We start from the raw sequence: 17773 nt of genomic DNA on the forward strand, positions 1-17773 counted from the left end.
ACCGCACTGCAAGTGGTACCGGAGCGCCAAGTCTGGGTTCAAAAGTCTTCTTAACAGCTTCTACCCCCAAGCCATAAGACTCCTGAACAGCTAAACAAATGGCTACCCATTTTTACGCTGTTGCTACTCTCTGTTTGTTATCAATTTACCTCTACCTACATGTACATATTACCTAAATTACCTCGACTAACCTGTGCCCCCGCACACTGACTCTGTACCGGTACCCCCTGTATAAAGCCTTGTTACTGTTATTTTATTGTTGCTCTTTAATTATTTTTTATTTTTTAACATTAACATTCAATTCACTGGTGGACATTCCTGCAGTCAGCTTACCAGGTAAATTGACTATTTCAGCTCATGAAACATGGGACCAACCCTTTTATGTTGCATTCATATTTTTGTCCAGTGTAGTTTAGGCCTATATATTTTATTCACCTGTGAAGTTCCTAAACCCACTATTATTTGTGGGGTGGGCATCTACCATTATGTGTGTGTGCCGTCATCTGCACCTATCTTGGATGAAAGCCATTTAACTTGGAAGTTGCTTAGACCTGATTGTTCTCAGTGCAGGGAAAGTTCACAAGGAATGAAGCCACTCATTGTCCATGTGGACAACCTGTTTTCGACTTCCCCACATGGGGCGCTCATTCAACATCGTCTTCCTCCCGTTGCCAATGACAGCAGTCAGCTGAGGATTTTGCATTACTTGATTCAGTGTAGCCAAAGCAGCACCGTAGTCCTCTCGCCTTGACATTGTTGGATAATGCCTAAATTGGGATAGCTAGTGTTGTGAGGACAAGTCACCTTGTTATGAAAACCATTTTCCTTGGAGCAGGTAAATGCAAAATTCCTGTAGCTTGCTTCAATTTATTGAGCAATACGTAACTTAGTTAGCTTGCAACAGCTAACGTTAGCTAGCTATTAACAGTAGGTAACCACTGGTGCTCTTTCAGTAAATGCTAAATTAGCTTACCCTTTACAGGAATTAGCTAGCTGGTAAACGTGAATAAGCTGGTAAGATTTGATTATTTGGTCACTTCACGACGAATTGGTTAGCTAGGTAAATGGCAGTGCTAACAGCTAGCCGTTAGCGGTTATTATTATTGATGAGCGGAAGAGAAAGGTTAGCTAGCTAGCGTTGCAGATGCTTCCTGGTTCGAGTTGCTACGGTGGGGTTAGCTCAGGTTAACTAGCTAGCTAGCAGGCTGTGTTTCCATAACGTTTCAAGTATGAACCATAACGTTACCTAGCCATCTACGCGTATGCTAATATTTAGCTGGCCTGGTCTTATCTATGTAGGTAACGTTAGCTAGTAACGTTAAGGTTAATGCATATATTATCTCCATGATACAGATCGGTAACTATCTCTAACGGGTATTGACGCCCACTTTTCGCTGTCAACCATTTAGCTAGCTAGTTCTGGCTGGAGTCAAATGATCAATAGTTAAGGTATTTTACTGCCTTGCACCTACCAATTCCTTCCCCACACACAAAGGCAAAATGACAGTCTTGCAACATCTTCACCATATTACTAGGAACCTAGCTAATGAGCTATATTTATGCTCATTGATTGTGCAGGTGGAAACAGTAGAGTGGAGCCGCTACACAATGTACTCAGACTGGCGCTCGCTGCACCTAATGGTGCAGAGTGACCAGGGCCACCTCAGTGTCCTGCACACGTACCCTGGAGGCGTGGGGTTGGAGGTGGCCAACGCAGTGGTCAAACCCCTGGTGACGGCAACCATCCCCATGGCCACCGAGAACATCCTCAAGACGGACAAAGAGGTGAGGGATGGACAGAGAGCATTGTCATTGATGTGGGGTAGAAGCAGCACCTTAGTCCTCTAGCCTTGACATTGTTGGATAGAGTTCATGGGGCCTTTCTGCATGAGGCTAGCCTGGGTGCTGTCTGTCTGTTTCTGCCTTAGCCAACTTGTTGTTGTCTTGCCAAGTACAGGCAGCATTGAAGCATTGTTGGATGCAGAAACAGTTCTTCGACCCCAATTTGTCACATTAGCAGTGCTGGCTCAGATGTTTTCTTTACGCTGTCCATTGCAGCACAGTACGCGCAACTATGGTGGATACGTTACCAGGCCAGCCCAGTACACGTCGGTTTGGTTTGGCACGTTTTAGATAGATAATGTGAATCGGGCATAACTGTCTCTTTGACTCTGGTTCCAGGTGAAGTGGACCATGGAGGTACTGTGCTACGGCCTAACTCTTCCCCTGGAGGGGGACACGGTGAAGCTGTGTGTGGACGTGTACACAGACTGGATGATGGCCCTGGTGACGCCCCGGGACTCCATTCCACAGCCGGTGGTAAAGGAGCCCAACCTGTACGTCCAGACCATCCTCAAACACCTCTACAATGTCTTCTTACCCAGGTACAGCCACAGTTGAGCTGAGCGTGCACGCATGCACTCAAAACACACACACAGGGTTTCCGTTATGACAATGTAGCACTGGACATTTGACAGGCAGCATTTTAATTTACCGGACATTTGAGAAATATACCGGACCCATATGCATTTGATGTGCATATGGTTGGAAGCACAGAATTGTCTGGAATGTCATTGTATGCTGTAGCATTAAGATTTCCCTTCACTGGAACTAAGGGGCCTAGCCTGAACCATGAAAACATCCCCAGACCATTATTCCTCCTCCACCAAACTTTACAGTTGGCACTATGCATTGGGGCAAGTAGCGTTCTCCTGGCATCCGCTAAACCGAGATTCGTCTGTCGGACTGCCAGATGGTGAAGTGTGATTCATCACTCCAGAGAAAGCATGGCTGCTCGGCCATGGAAACCCATTTCATGAAGCTCCCAACTAACAATTATTGTGCTGACGTTGCTTCCAGATTTAGTTTGGAACTTGGTAGTGAGTTTTGCAACCAAGGACCGCTTTAGCACGCGGCAGCCCTGTTCTGTGTGCTTGTGTGGCCTTCCACTTCGTGGTTGAGCCGTTGTTGCTCCTAGACGTTTCCACTTAACAATAACAGAACTTACCGTTTGCCCGGAGCAGCTCAAGCAGGGCAGAAATTTGATGATCTGACTTGTTGGATCCAATGACGGTGCCACGTTGAAAGTCACTGAGCTCTTCAGTAAGGCCATTCTACTGCCAATGTTTGTCTATGGAGATTGCATGGCAGTGTGCTCAATTTTAAACATCTGTCAGCAACTGGTGTGGCTGAATCCACTAATTTGAAGTGGTGTCCACATACTTTTCTATTCCTGCAATATGCCTGGCTGGGCCTCTACAGTCGCAACTCAACAATCATCTATTTTGTATTTGCAGCATGTGCTGCCCAAATTGCACGCACTGCCTTTCCTGCCAACTGTAGGTAAAAGGCTAGGGGAAGCAAATTATCATCTGTGGCCAAATCATGCTTTAGTTGCCTATTTTGAATCATTTATTTTATTTCTGTATAGACAGGAGTTGGCTAATTTAGGCTATATAATTTTGGCAATTATATTTACTTATGGAAAGCTTAGCTTCCCTAGCCTTATGGACATGCCGACTATGTCAATCTACTATCCCCCATAGTCAAAAAAGTTTACCTATTCTATTGGTCAGCTTGACGAGAAAGAAATAGCCCAAGAAGATTCTGGGACAGTTGTGGGACGATAGATCCCAAATTCATACAACCAATAGGCCTAGGCTAAACTTTTTTTTCTTTTTTTTAAGCATTGAATCAGATGTAACGGATCGGAACGTTTAGCTTAAAATGATGAACTATTGTTTCTTAACATTATTAGCGCAGCAATTCACAAAAGGCAGTAGGCTATGCGTGAGTGTTTATTTAGCTACTGGACAATGAATGAAAGTTAATAACCAATAGAACATGTGAGAAATAGTCTACTGGTTTCAATGGCATCTGGAAGTCTCTAAAACAATTGTGTCCGGATATGGTAGAATTTTGCCTGAGCTACTTTGAAGCCTAGGAAAAATATCATATTTAATAAAACTTTCAGGTTTCAAACAATTATGTAGCTATATGTTTTCAAAATGCATACTGCCTCCATCTCATTGCAAAGTGGTGTGACGAACGGATGACGCCTGTCCTTTCCTTGCCTATGTATTTGACTGGCGAATGGGAAGTGCACTTCAATTACCAGTTGAGAAATACAAATGTTAGCTATTTTTAATCGTGGCCAAAAAAAACTATTTTTAACACAAGATTACATTTAGAATTGTTGTGCAATGATTGGGCTTATAAAAGTCCTGTCTGACAGATTTTCCGCTAAAGGCTCTGTATCTGTATGCTGTGTGTGTGTTACATAAGATACATAGCGAATATACACGCGGAAATTTAATTCCACAAAATTATGCAAATTAACCCATAGATAAGCATGGCCGGTTAAATGTTTTTCAACAAATGAATAGGCTAAAAAGCATTATTTTGCCATGGAATGTTTTTTGGGGTGACAATGGGCCAGTACCAATTTTATTTATCAGCTTTTTTAACAGATTTCTAATATATATATATTTTTTAAATATTTTACAGTCGGCTATTACTGGTTAACAGAAACCCTAACACTCACACATAAAACGCATACGCACTCACTCTTCTCTATTTTCTTCTACCACACACCCTTTCTTCTCTTCTCTCTCAGGCCGGAGCAGTACAGTCTGAGCCACATCCGGCTGTGCCAGCAGGTGCTGACGGCAGTACAGAAGCTGGCCAGGGAGTCCGTCTCCATGGTGAGAGAGACCTGGGAGGTACTGCTGCTCTTCCTGCTCCGGATCAACGACACGCTGCTGGCCCCGCCCACCATCGGAGGTCAGCCCCGTCTCCACACCACAACTCACTGGGTTTCCCAGGGTCATGTTCATTAGGGCATACAACGTTTTAAAACATTTTGTAACAGAAAATGAATGTTTCTTGTAGGATAAGTCCATGTAGTCCCTCCCTGTTTATTTTTTTACATTTGTGCCTTTATCAGATTGTTCATATCTTAGCCCTTTTAGAACTTTGGAATAGATGGTCTGACCATGGCCCCAGTAAAGGCGTAGTATAGCAGGGGTTTGACTGACTCTGGAATTAGACATCTGTTCCACTGCATAACATGACTTATCTGTGTACTGAAAGTCCCACATTACACTACTTTTCAGTTTAACCACTGACTGCATCTGTTGAGCGAATTATGTGTATCCGATTTGAAATGGCTAGCTACAGAGCCTTCAAACTATTCACAGCCCTTGACTTATTCCACATCTTGTTGTTACAGCCTGAATTTAAAATAGATAACATTTAGATTTTTTTGGTCACTTGTCTACACACAATACCCCATAATGTCAGTGGAATTATACATTTTTACAAATGAATTAAAAATGAAAGGCTGAAATGTCTTGAGTCAATAAGTATTCAACCCCTTTGTTATGGCAAGCCTAAATAAGTTCAGCAGTAAAAAATTGCTTAACAAGTCACATAAGTTGCATGGACTCACTCTTTGTGCTATAATAGTGGTTAACATGACTACCTCATCTCTGTATCCCACACACAAAATTATCTGTAAGGTACCTCAGTCAAGCAGTGAATTTCAAACACAGATTCAACCACAAAGACCAGGGTGTTTTTCCAATGCCTCACAAAGAAGGGCACCTATTGGTAGATGGGTAAAAAATAAAAAAAGCAGACATTGAATATCCCTTTGAGCATGGGGAAGTTATGAATTAAGCTTTGGATGGTGATCAATACACCCAGTCACTAAAAAGATACAGGCGTCCTTCCTAACTCAGTTGCCAGAGAGGCAGGAAACTGCTCAGGGATTTTACCATGAGGCCAATGGTGACTTTAAAACAGTTACACAGTTTGATGGCTGTGATAGGAGAAAACTGATGGATCAACAACCTTGTAGTTACTCTACATTACTAAACCAATTGTACAGAATAAAAATAGTCTAAAGCATGCATCAGGTTTGCAACAAGGCACTAAAGTAATACTGCAAAAAAATATGGCAAACAATTAACTTTTTGTCTTGAATACAAAGTCTTATGTTTGTCAAATCCAATCCATTACTGAGTACAACTTTCCATATTTTCAAGCATGGTGGTGGCTGCATCATGTTATGGGTATGCTTTTATTCGTTAAGGACTGGGGAGTTTTTCAGGATAAAAAATAAATGAAATGGAGCTAAGCACGGGCAAAGTCCTAGAGGAAAACCTGGTTGTCTGCTTTCCACCAGACGCTGAAAGATGAATTCACCTTTCAGCCGGACAATAACCTAAAACACAACGCCAAATCTACACTGCAGTTGCTAACCAAGAAGACAGTGAATGTTCCTGAGTGGCCGAGTTACAGTTTTGACTTAAATCAGCTTGAAATTCTATGGCGACTTAAAAAGGGTTGACTAGCAAAGATCAACATCCAATTTGACAGCCCTTGAAGAATTTTGAAAAGAATAATGGGCAAATATTGTACAATCCAGGCGTGCAAACCTCTTAGAGACTTACCCAGAAAGACTCAGAGCTGTAATCGCTGCCAAAGGCGATTCTAACATGTACTGACTCAGGTGTGAATACTTATTTAAATGAGATTTTTGTATTTAAATACATTTGCAAAAATTTCTACAGTAATGTTTTCACTTTGATATTATGGGGTATTCTGTGTAGATGGGCGAGCAACAATCTGTTTTTAATCCATTTTGAATTCAGGCTGTAACAAAACAAAATGTGGAATAAGTCAATGGGTATGAATACTTTCTGAAAGCACTGTAGTTACCTGTGCTAGTATTGTTCAATTGGTGGCGTCACTCTCTCTGAGACCTAGAAGTAGCTCTGCAGTTCAACGTCAGTAAGACCAAGGAGCTGATCGTCGACTACAGGAAACGGGGGGTGAGCACGCCCCCATTCACATGGACGGGGCTGCAGTGGAGCGGGTCGAGAGCTTCAAATTCCTCCGTGTCCAAATCACTAAGAACTTAAATGGCCCACGTGCGTGCAGTCGTGAAGAAGGCACGGGCCCTCAAATCCTCCAAAAGTTATACAGCTGTACCATTGAGGCATCTTGACTGGCTGTATCACTGCTTGGTATGGCAAATCCGCCCTCGATCACATGGAGCTACAGTACAGAGGGTGGTGCGGACAGCCCAGTTCATGTACTTTATTCTTATTTTTGCACGGTCTCTATGCACACTCACAGGGCTCTACACACTACGTATGCTGATACTCCACACATACAAATGTGCCCTTGAGCCAGGCACATAACACTAATTGCTCCAGTGTCGCATTTGATAATGGCTGACCCTGGCCATGATCCCAGACTTCGAGGGTGTCTCAGGGGGAGGTGGGATATGCAAACAATACATTTCCATCCACTTATACATGTGTGAAACAGGACAAATATAAGTTATCGATGTGTTCAGAGGGTTCCTGGTTCGAGCACAGTTTGGGGTAAGGAGAGGGACAGAAGCAATACTGTTACATAAGCATATTATTTTTATTATTCTAGAATTCATTTTATTTATTTGAGTAACTAGAAATAGATGGCCTAGATATTCATTTGAGTATTTAAACATAAATGATTCTCAGCATCCCGATGAGCTTGACGTATCCTGTTAACCTTTGACCCTCTCCCTCTTTTGCCCCCGTGCCTAGTGGGCGTGGCAGAGAAGCTGGCGGAGAAGCTGATGGCGGTGCTTTTTGAGGTGTGGCTGCTGGCGTGCGCCCGCTGCTTCCCCACGCCGCCCTACTGGAAGACTGCTCAGGAGATGCTGGCCAACTGGAGGCACCACCCACCCGTGGTGGAGCAGTGGAGCAGGGTGGCCTGCGCCCTCACCTCCAGGTGACTTACTTATCCTGATTGGGAGAGGGATTTAACCTGCTCTTAGATCTGTTTGTGCTCTTGCAAACTCCATTGCTGTCATTGCAATGTTTATGACAACACCTTAAGGAGTTGGCTGGAGGGGAGAAACAGACTGGCACCCAAGCTTAGAGGGTTGAGGTTCACAAACAGAAGGGCCCGGTTGCGCTAGCATTGCTAAGGAAAACCAACGCTAGCAGGTGACTGATGATTACCCACTTTTTGGGGGGGGTGCATGTAACATGTAACCTGGGGGTTCTTTTCTTTCCCACTTTCTGAAGAGCTTATTTTCAATGTGTTGTGTTCCTTTGTTGGTATTTATTTAGACACTCAAGAAATACAAAACTTGAGTACCATTCTGTTCAATTAGTTTGGATTAAAGATAAAGACCGTTTTGTTCAGTGAGCACTATAGTATAGGGGTCGTTCCACGAAATGATTCCCTTTGATATTGTAAGTAGAAATGGGGCACCAATATAGAATTTTAAAAGCCTGTTGTATTAAATGAAGTGCTTTTTTAATTTAGACCACATGGAAAATTCAATACATCTGCAATAAAGACTTGCTAAAGTGCCAAGATTCAGCTTTGACATGTCCCTCTGACTTTTAGAAGGATTTTAACCCACTTAACCCCAACATTTTGAGTTTACCATCAGTGTAAAGTCGTAGTAATTTTGTCTCTTTGACAGTCATTTCTGAAGATTAGTGATTCATTTTCAAGTCAAAAAGGCTTGTCCCTTCTAAGGTCAACCCTGTTGTGAACTGAACTCTCTTTTAATATGGTAAATACATTCCATTTTAAAAAACTTTTTTTCAAAAGAAACATTCAACATCTAATAGTCAAATCATAGTGGAAAAGCAGGTGACCTGGTTCTACTTTTTAGAAAATGTTCTGGTGGTTGAAAACTGAATGGGTCCAGCATAACACGTTAACCCTGTGTACAAAACATTAGGGACACCTTCCTAATATTGAGTTGCACCCACACTTTTGCCCTCAGAACAGCCTCAATTCGTCAGGGCATGGACTCTACAAGGTGTCAAGCGTTCCACAGGGATGGTGGCCCATGTTGACTCCAATGCTTCCTTCAGTTGTGTCAAGTTGGCTGGATGTCCCTTGGGTGGTGGACCATTCTTGATACACGGGGGAAACCGTTGAGTGTGAAAAACCCAGCAATGTTGCAGTTCTTGACACAAACCGGTGCGCCTGGCACCTGCTAACATACCCCGTTCAAAGACACCCTCTGAATGGCACACATACACAATCTGTCTCTCAATTGTCTAAAAATCCTTCTTTGACCTGTCTCCTCCTCCTTGATCTACACTGATTTGACGTGGATTTAATAAGTAACATCTGTAAGAGATCATAGCTTTCACCTGGATTCAACTGGTCAGTCTGTCATGGAAAGAGCAGGTGTCCTTAATGTTTTGTACACTCAGCGTATAGGCAGGCTAGAAATGTTTTGTGAAGGTTTTTTTGTGAATTGCCCCTCCCTGTTGCACACAAGCTTCCATTTCCTCTGTCACAAGGGGATTTATGGCTGATTTAAGATCTTCAACCCTGTTACTTTATTTGGCACTTAGATGCATTATACAGAAATCGCTCCACCATTTCCTGGTTGCTACAATTCTAATAGTTTGCCTAATTTCAGTTTGTGACAAAACAAGCATAGTGTAGATAATCATTTTACCATTTAAACTAGTGTAAAATCTTTTCAATATCCAATAATACTGTATTTTCAGCTGGTGTACAAAACCGAAAGTAAAAGACACAAATGAAACGGGAAGCATAGAAATGGCGCACATAGAACAGATCTACCGCTTCTTAGACTTGGTTTCAATGAGAGAGATCTATGTGAATTTGGTCGCGTTGCCCAAACAGTTAGATATTGCAGCTTTAATGGGTACTTACTATTTTTATTTTTTTTAAACTTTTTTATTTGAGATTGAAAAACAAGTTGAGCATGTGCTCTTAATGACAGAATGTAAAAATGAGGTCAAAAGTTTAAACACCTACTCATTCAAGGGTTTTTATTTTTACTATTTTCTACATTGTAGATGTAGAATAATAGTGAAGACATCAAAACTATGAAACACATGGAATCATGTAGTAACCAAAAAAGTGTTAAACAAATCAAAATATATGTTATATTTGTCTTCAAAGTAGCCACCCTTTAACTTGATGACAGCTTTGCCCACTCTTGGCTTTCTCTCAAGCAGCTTCATGAGATAGTCACTTGGACTGCATTTCAATTAACAGGTGTACCTTGTTAAAAGTTAAGTTGTGGAACTTCTTTCCTTCTTAATGCGTTTGAGCCAATCAGTTGTATTGTTTTAACTAGGCAAGTCAGTTAAGAACAAATTCTTATTTACAATGACGGCCTACCCCGGGGCAAACCCGGACGATGCTGGGCCAATTGTGCGCAGCCCTGTGAAACAGCCTGGAATTGAACCAGTGTCTGTAATGACACCTCTAGCACTGAGATGCAGTGCCTTAGACCGCTGCACCACTTGGAAGCCCAGTAGGGGTGGTATACAGAAGATAGCCCTATTTAGTAAAAGACCTAGTCCATATTATGACAAGAACAGCTCAAATAAGCAGAGAGGCACGACAGTCCATTACTTTAAGACATGAATGTCAGTCAATCCTGAACATTTCAAGAACTTTGAAGTGCAGTCGCAAAAACCATCAAGCGCTATGATGAAACTGGCTCTCATGAGGACCGCCACAAGAAAGGAAGACCCAGAGTTACCTCTGCTGCAGAGGATAAGTTCATTAGAGTTAACTGCACCTTGGATTGCTGCCCAAATAAATGCTTCGGAGTTCAAGTAACAGACACATCTCAACATGAACTGTTCAGAGGAGACTGCATGAATCAGGCCTTCATGATCGAATTGCTGCAAAGAAACCACTCCTAAAGGACACCAATAATAAGAGACTTTCTTTGGCCAAGAAACACGAGCAATGGACATTAGACCGGTGGACATCTGTCCTTTGGTCTGATGAGTCCAAATTTGAGATTTTTGGTTCCAACCGCCGTGTCTTTTTGAGATGCAGAGTAAGTGAACGGATGATCTCCGCATGTGTCATTCCCACCGTGAAGCATGGAGGAGGTGTGATGGTGCTTTGCTGATGACACTGATTTATTTAGAATTCAAGGCACACTTAACCAGCATGGCTACCACAGCATTCTGCAGCGATATGCCATCCCATCTCGTTTGTGCTTCGTAGGACTATCATTTGTATTTCAACAGGACAATGACCCAACACACCTCCAGACTGTGTAAGGGCTATTTGACCAGGAAGGAGAGTGATGGAGTGCTGCATGAGATGACCTGGCCTCCACAATCACTTGACCTCAACCCAATTGAGATGGTTTTGGATGTGTTGGACTGCAGAGTGAAGGAAAAGCAGCCAACAAGTGCTCAGCAGCTGTGGGAAGTCCTTCACGACTGTAAGGAAAAGCCTTCCAGGTGAAGCTGGTTGAGAGAATGCCAAGAGTGTGCAAAGCTGTCAAGGCAAAGGGTGGCTACTTTGAAGAATCTAAAATATATTTTGATTTGTTTTACACTTTTTTGGGGTTATTACATGATTCCATATGTTTTATTAAATAGTTTTGATGTAGAAAATAGTAAAGATAAAGAAACCCTTGAATGAGTAGGTGTGTCCAAGCTTTAGACTGGTACTGTATTATATATGTTAATTGTTACGAATCCCTTTGGCCCGACAATCTGGGGGGGGATGGTAATGGGACCCGTAACAACTCACGCAAATTATAATAGTGAAAACGTAACAGTGAGAACAAATAACCACGACAACTTAAAATCTACCGTCAAACTCAGGGTTTATTAGTAAACACACGGTAATGGGGNTTTCTGCCTCAATTTTACACATCTCCAACTGGAGAGTCTCTCGCCTAATTTGGGCTCTCTCTTCCGCCTCCAGTTGGAACTGTATGGAACGGACATCCCCTCCTGGCATCAACGGTTGACAGTGGGGAGAGTGGATCAAGACAGGGCAATGTGGCTGGAGCTTTATCCTCGCCCTCAGACACCACTGGGCTTAGAGGAGCAGGAAAAGGGGCTGAGCTGGACCCAAGGAAAGAAAGAATAAGCATCCAAAAACACCCCTAAGCTAGACTAGCCTATTTCAACAACAGCTAACCAAAAATACAGTGGGTGGTCCGCCCAGTTCTAACTAGTGTATTTAACAAAGTTTACCTACGGGTAGTGTATGCCCATGGGCGAACTGTCTGGTTACCCCCTTTTCCCACTATCAAAGAAACACTCAAACACCATAACAAAAAACAATACTCACAGGTAGGAACAAAGTGACATGTAGTTGCAAACCACACAATGGATCTACAGACATATGGCATTGACAGAGAGATTGAGCTCCAGAGAAAAACAACTGATAGGGTTTTTAAACCAAGGGAAAGGAACTGTGATTGGGTAAGGGAAAAGGAGCAGGTGTCTTCTGATTAGCGACTGATTGATGACTGATTGGGGAATGATGATTGTCACCTGTGAGTAGGGGAGAAGGAGAGAAAAGAAATACACACAGAACACTTGTATCCGTAACATTAATTTACCAAGTTACACTACCCAAAAGGGACTCATTTCGTGGAACAACCCATAGGCCGACTTAATTTAATTTTACAGTGGTCCTCTTTGCTCTTCAATGTCAGAAGTGGTATTATTTTAGCAGTTTTAATACCTTCCACTCTCCTGGCTTACTGTGTGGGTGCTCTGGTGTTGACTTAGTAGCTGTTCTAAAAGCTACTACCTAGACATCTTGTCCCTTGATTTGCATATCCAGTGAGTCAATTTGACTATTGGATTACTGTCTGGCATTGTACTTTTCCTGTAATGTAGCTAACCAGTGGTGGAAAAAGTACCCAATTGTCATACTTAAGTATAAGTAATTGATACCTCAATAGAAAATGACTCAAGTAAAAGTGAAAGTCCCCTGGTAAAATACTACTTGAGTAAAAGTCTAAAAGTATTTGGTTGTAAATATACTTAAGTATCAAAAGGAAATGTAGTTAGCATCAAAAGTATAAATCATTTCAAATGGCTTATATTAAGCCAGGGGCACATTCCAACACGCATTTGTGCTTAGTGAGTCCACCAGATCAGAGGCAGTAGGGATGACCAGGGAGGTTCTCTTCATAACAACGAACCCAAACCGGCTGCGCGCATGTGCCATCGTGCGCTATCGTGCATACATTTATTTTGTCCCCCTACACCAAACGCGATCACGACACGCAGGTTAAAATATCAAAACAAACTCTGAACCAATGACATTAATTTGGGGACAGGTCGAAAAGCATTAAACATGTATGGCAATTTAGCTAGTTAGCTTGCTGTTGCTAGTTCATTTGTCCTGGGATATAAACATTGAGTTATTTTATCTGAAATGCACAAGGTCCTCTACTTCGACAATTATTCCACACATAAAATGGCCAACCGAATCGTTGTCATCTCTCCTTTCAGGCTTTTTCATCTTTGAACTTATATGGTGATCGCATCTAAACTTTCATAGTATTACCACGACGACCGGCAAAACAGTTTGTCTTTCAATCACCCACGTGGGTATAACCAATGAGGAGATGGCACGTGGGTACCTGCTTCTATAAACCAATGAGGAGATGGAGAGGCAGGACTTTCAGCGCGATCTGCGTCAGAAGTAGAAAGGAGTTCTATTTTATCCCTTGGCATCGCAGACGCTCGTTGGCGCAATAATTGAACAACATGGATTTCAAAATGTATTTTGTGACGCTCGCGCATGCGACGTGTCAGGTCTGGTCAGCATGTAAGTGCCTGAATTGGACCATTTTCCTTTCCTGCTAAAAATAAAAAATGTGAAGAGTACTTTTGGGTGTCAGGATAAATGCATGGAGTAAAAACTACATAATTTTCTTTAGGAATGTACTGAAGTAAAAGTTTGAAATATAAATAGTAAAGTACAGATACCCCCCCCCAAAAACTGAAGTAAAAATACTTTAAAGTACTTCTTAAGTACTTTACACCACTGTAGCTAACCTCTGAAGTTTTCAGTTGGTTCAAAAAGAACTGAGAGCAGAGAAACACTATCTGCTATTTCATTTTGCAGGAAGTACCACTATCAATTTAAAACATAATGACAGAGAGGAGGAAATGGGCATACTAAATTGTGTGTGTATGTGTGTCTGCATGTGCGTCTTGTCTGTGTGTTGACTTTCCACCCAGACTGTTGCGGTTCACCCACGGCCCCTCGTTCCCCCCGTTTAAAGTACCTGATGAGGATGCCAACCTGATTCCAGTAGAGATGGACAACGACTGTGTGGCTCAGACCTGGTTCCGCTTCCTCCACATGCTGAGGTAGAGAAGTTCTGGGCCTATATCCACAAAGCATCTCAGCGTAGGAGTGCTGATCTAGGATTTGTCCACACAATCTTATTCATTGTGATCTAAAATTCAAAACTGAAACAAGATCAGCACTCCACCTTTGAGACGCTTTGTAGATACGGGCCCTGGTGATATCCTTACATGCCCTCTTTTCCTCATCTACTTTATTTCTTGGCCACAAGAAATTGGGTCGTATTAATTATGCACCAAATGGAAGAAATCGAACTGAAACATTGAGGGAACTGGACCAATAAGAAAAAATGCTAAAATGTTTCCTGTTGCGTGTCCTAATGAATACAACCCCTTTTTTTGTTGCTGTGGCTAATGCCATTCAGTGTTCTAGACATATTTTCCCAGCACATTGTCAACCCCACCCACTAATACAGGTCGGTGTCAGTGAATGAGGCCCTCAGTGAGTGTCAATCCATCCTCACTTCTCTCTCCTGTCCCTTGTGGTTTCCACAGCAACCCCGTGGATCTGAGCAACCCGACGTTGGTGAGCACCACGCCCAAGTTTCAGGAGCAGTTCCTCAACTCGAGCGGCATCCCCCATGAGGTAGTGCTACACCCCTGCCTCAAGCAGCTTCCCCAGATCTTCTTCAGGGCCATGCGTGGGGTCAGCTGCCTGGTGGACGCCTTCCTGGGTGAGAAGACGACCTCCTTCACTCAGGGTCTAGTGGTGTTGCAACACGGTGCACCTCAATAGTCTGAAACCGTGTTGGGGTCAATTCAGGAAGTTAACACATTCCAATTACACTTTGTTTTCCTCATTGAAAGGCAATTAGGAAAGTTGTAATTGGGAATTCAGTTTACTCCCTTGAAATGGATTTGACCCCAACCCTGGTCTGAATTAGTTTGCATACAGTATTTGTCAGCAGTTTGAACTGATAAAAAGTGTCAATTTGTGCCTTAAAGGGATAGTTCACCCAAATTACAAAATTACATATTGTTTTCCTTGCCTTATAAGATGTCTATGGACAAGGTATGACATCAATGCTTTGTTTTAATTTTGTCACTGTTTCCACATGCTAATGTGCACATTAGCATTTGGAACAAATCCCATTCAAGTCATGGGCCTGATATTAACATTATTCGTGCATGTTCAAAACATCTGCAAGTGATTTTGTTGAGCTTCACAAACGATTTTTGCTTGCTAATGGAAACGGTGCCAGGGAAACTAAACCAAAGCATGAATTGCTTACTGGGTAAGCCCAGTAAACGGGACATCCTGAGGACATTCTGCCACGTTCCTTAAGGGTTACTGCGCGACGGTATCCCACTGACGTTCCAAGAATGTTGCTTGATGGTCCCAAGGGAACGTTCTCTGTGGGACCTTTGTCTAGTTACCTGTACATTCCCAAGACGTCATTGAGGAACATGCAGGGCCCTTTTAGGACAATCTTAGGACTTTCATTTTACTGGGCCTTAGAACATAGCATGTTGGTCCCAAGGGAACCTTTTTATAGTTCCAGGGATGTTTTTAGGATGTTCTTGGGACGTTGTGTTACGGTCCCCTGAAGGTCAACTTAACGTTCTTTGGACATTGTGTCGTTGTCACCTGGAGGTTTTTTTCTAGTACCCAATTTGTCCCGAGGACATTTTTAGGATGTTCTGTCATGGTCCCCTGGAGGTTTTGTCAAGTCAAACTGGACAAATGGGCTGTTTCGGTTGATTTGATTGTTCAAATGGGTTAAAAAGAGCTGCAAGATGTGACTTGTGCTAGTTGAACTGGCTGTCATTGACAGCTGATGCCACAGTAGCACTGTTCTGTTTTTTGGGCATAACAAGTTAATTGATACCCCCTTAATAGTCTTATGTTTTAAGTGTGTCAATGAGTCCTGAAAAAGCACATGCACAAGTAATATCGCTCTATAACCTGTCTATTAACACCTATTGGTTGTGTGGTTGGACAAACATGGGGTTAACGCAATCCTGTTTACATGGGATGTTGCTCTCTTACCGCTTAAGAAGTCTTCAAGTTTTGACCTCTTTCTGGTTTCCCTTCAGGTTTTCTAAAACGTGCACTTTTTTTCTCTTCCATTCCTTGAGGTAATCACTGATCTGATCACGTTGAATTAGTGAAGGCGATAGGGTGGAAACAATACCTTTGCTTACAGATCAGTGATAACCTCAAGGAAGGAAGGGAGAATCAATGGCATTTCAAAGGTATTGGAACAGAGGCTTGTTTTTCCACTGTAATAGAGGACATTTTATCAGAGGCAGGACACGCCACTGCCATTGGTTATTCTGACTATTGGGTGTGTCTTGTTTTTGGGACCTGCCCCCTTCTCCTCCGCAGGCATATCACGGCCCAGGGTTGACAGTGCCCCGCCCACACCGGTCAACAGACTGAGCATGTCCCCGCCCTCCTCCAACAACACCACGCCCCCACACAGCCGCAAGCAGCGACACACCGTGGTCACCAAAACCGCCAGCAAGAGTTTAACGGTAAGTCAACTGTATAGCCTACAAATCATGTGCATATGTCATCTTGGCCTGTGTACTGTGCTTACATCAGCAGACTTGGTTTCAAACAGAATTTGTTTTCTTCCGAGTACTTTGAGTGTTCAATCTCGCTTGCCTGGAGTGCCGGATAGGGTGGGGTTTGCACTTTCGTGGACTACTCCATTGGGTCAATCGCGCCAGAGCAAGCTCAATGCAGACTAACCCCCCCCCCCCACATACAGGGCAGTGCAGCCCAGCCGGCCAAAGTGTCCGCGTCCCAGCAGCTGTCGTCGTCACCCACCATGCTGGCCAGCCCCACCCAGAGCAGTTGGGAGATGCAGCCGCTGCCCGCCCCCGCCAGGCCTAAGGTCAACAGCATCCTCAACCTCTTCGGTCAGTGGCTATTTGACGCGGCGCTAGTGCACTGCAAGCTCCACAGCGGCCTCAGCCGAGACCCCAGCATGACTGGTAAGCAATGACTGATCTGCCTGACTGATTGCCTGCCTGACTGGATGGACAAGCTTCTACCATGTGTGTGTGTGTGTGTGGGGGGGGGGGGGGGGGGTTGGATGCATGTCTTTGTGTTGGGTTAAGGGTTGGACTTGTGTGTGTTTTGGGTGGAGTGGGCTGGGGTCAGAGGACTGTGGTTTTTCTTTTTTCTCTCTCACTACTTTTCACATCTGCTAAAGCACTGTGTGGAGACCACTCTGATATCAGTTAAATTGACATTCCACTCCACAGAACACTGTAGGATGGAGAATTCAGTCTAGACGCGCCTTTGCGCATTTCCCCAGTCAGTACACCCAATGTCTCCATCTGCAGCGTTGTATTGCAGTGGTCACAAGATTGAATTTATACAGTCAGATAAACACAATGAACTTCTGCATGTCTCTGTGTAGTTCCGTCTTGTGCCTTATGATTGTAGGAGATGACGGGACTATTGTAGGGTTGATTGTCAATCCTGCTCCTGGAGAGCCATAAGCTCAGCAGTGATCTGCCCGATTCGGCTCACCAAGGGCAAGAAGAGATCAGTTGATTTTAAGGGTGGTATTCATTAGGGCTCACAGTCGCAAAATGTTTTGCAACTAAAAATGAACAAGTTCAGGTAGTCAGTCCCTGTTTCAGTCCATTTTCTTCAG

At 43.2% G+C, this 17773-nt stretch overlaps 1 protein-coding gene across 2 annotated transcripts in view; it reads left to right on the forward strand.

Annotated features, from left to right (window-relative positions):
* Positions 1-691: 691 nt before the first annotated feature.
* The window catches only part of LOC111966364 (ral GTPase-activating protein subunit beta), a 40314-nt gene continuing 23232 nt past the window's right edge, over positions 692-17773 (forward strand). For both annotated transcript variants that reach the window (XM_023990940.2, XM_023990941.2), the window contains exons 1-9: positions 692-835; positions 1579-1785; positions 2182-2384; positions 4616-4782; positions 7599-7785; positions 14031-14162; positions 14655-14833; positions 16489-16637; positions 16877-17102. In XM_023990940.2, coding sequence (XP_023846708.1) covers positions 1609-1785; positions 2182-2384; positions 4616-4782; positions 7599-7785; positions 14031-14162; positions 14655-14833; positions 16489-16637; positions 16877-17102 — 1420 coding nt within the window. In that variant the 5' untranslated portion in view covers positions 692-835; positions 1579-1608. The remainder of the gene's footprint in view (positions 836-1578; positions 1786-2181; positions 2385-4615; positions 4783-7598; positions 7786-14030; positions 14163-14654; positions 14834-16488; positions 16638-16876; positions 17103-17773) is intronic.

Source organism: Salvelinus sp. IW2-2015, linkage group LG7 (assembly GCF_002910315.2).
Source record: "Salvelinus sp. IW2-2015 linkage group LG7, ASM291031v2, whole genome shotgun sequence".
In the NCBI taxonomy this organism is placed as follows: domain Eukaryota; kingdom Metazoa; phylum Chordata; class Actinopteri; order Salmoniformes; family Salmonidae; genus Salvelinus; species Salvelinus sp. IW2-2015.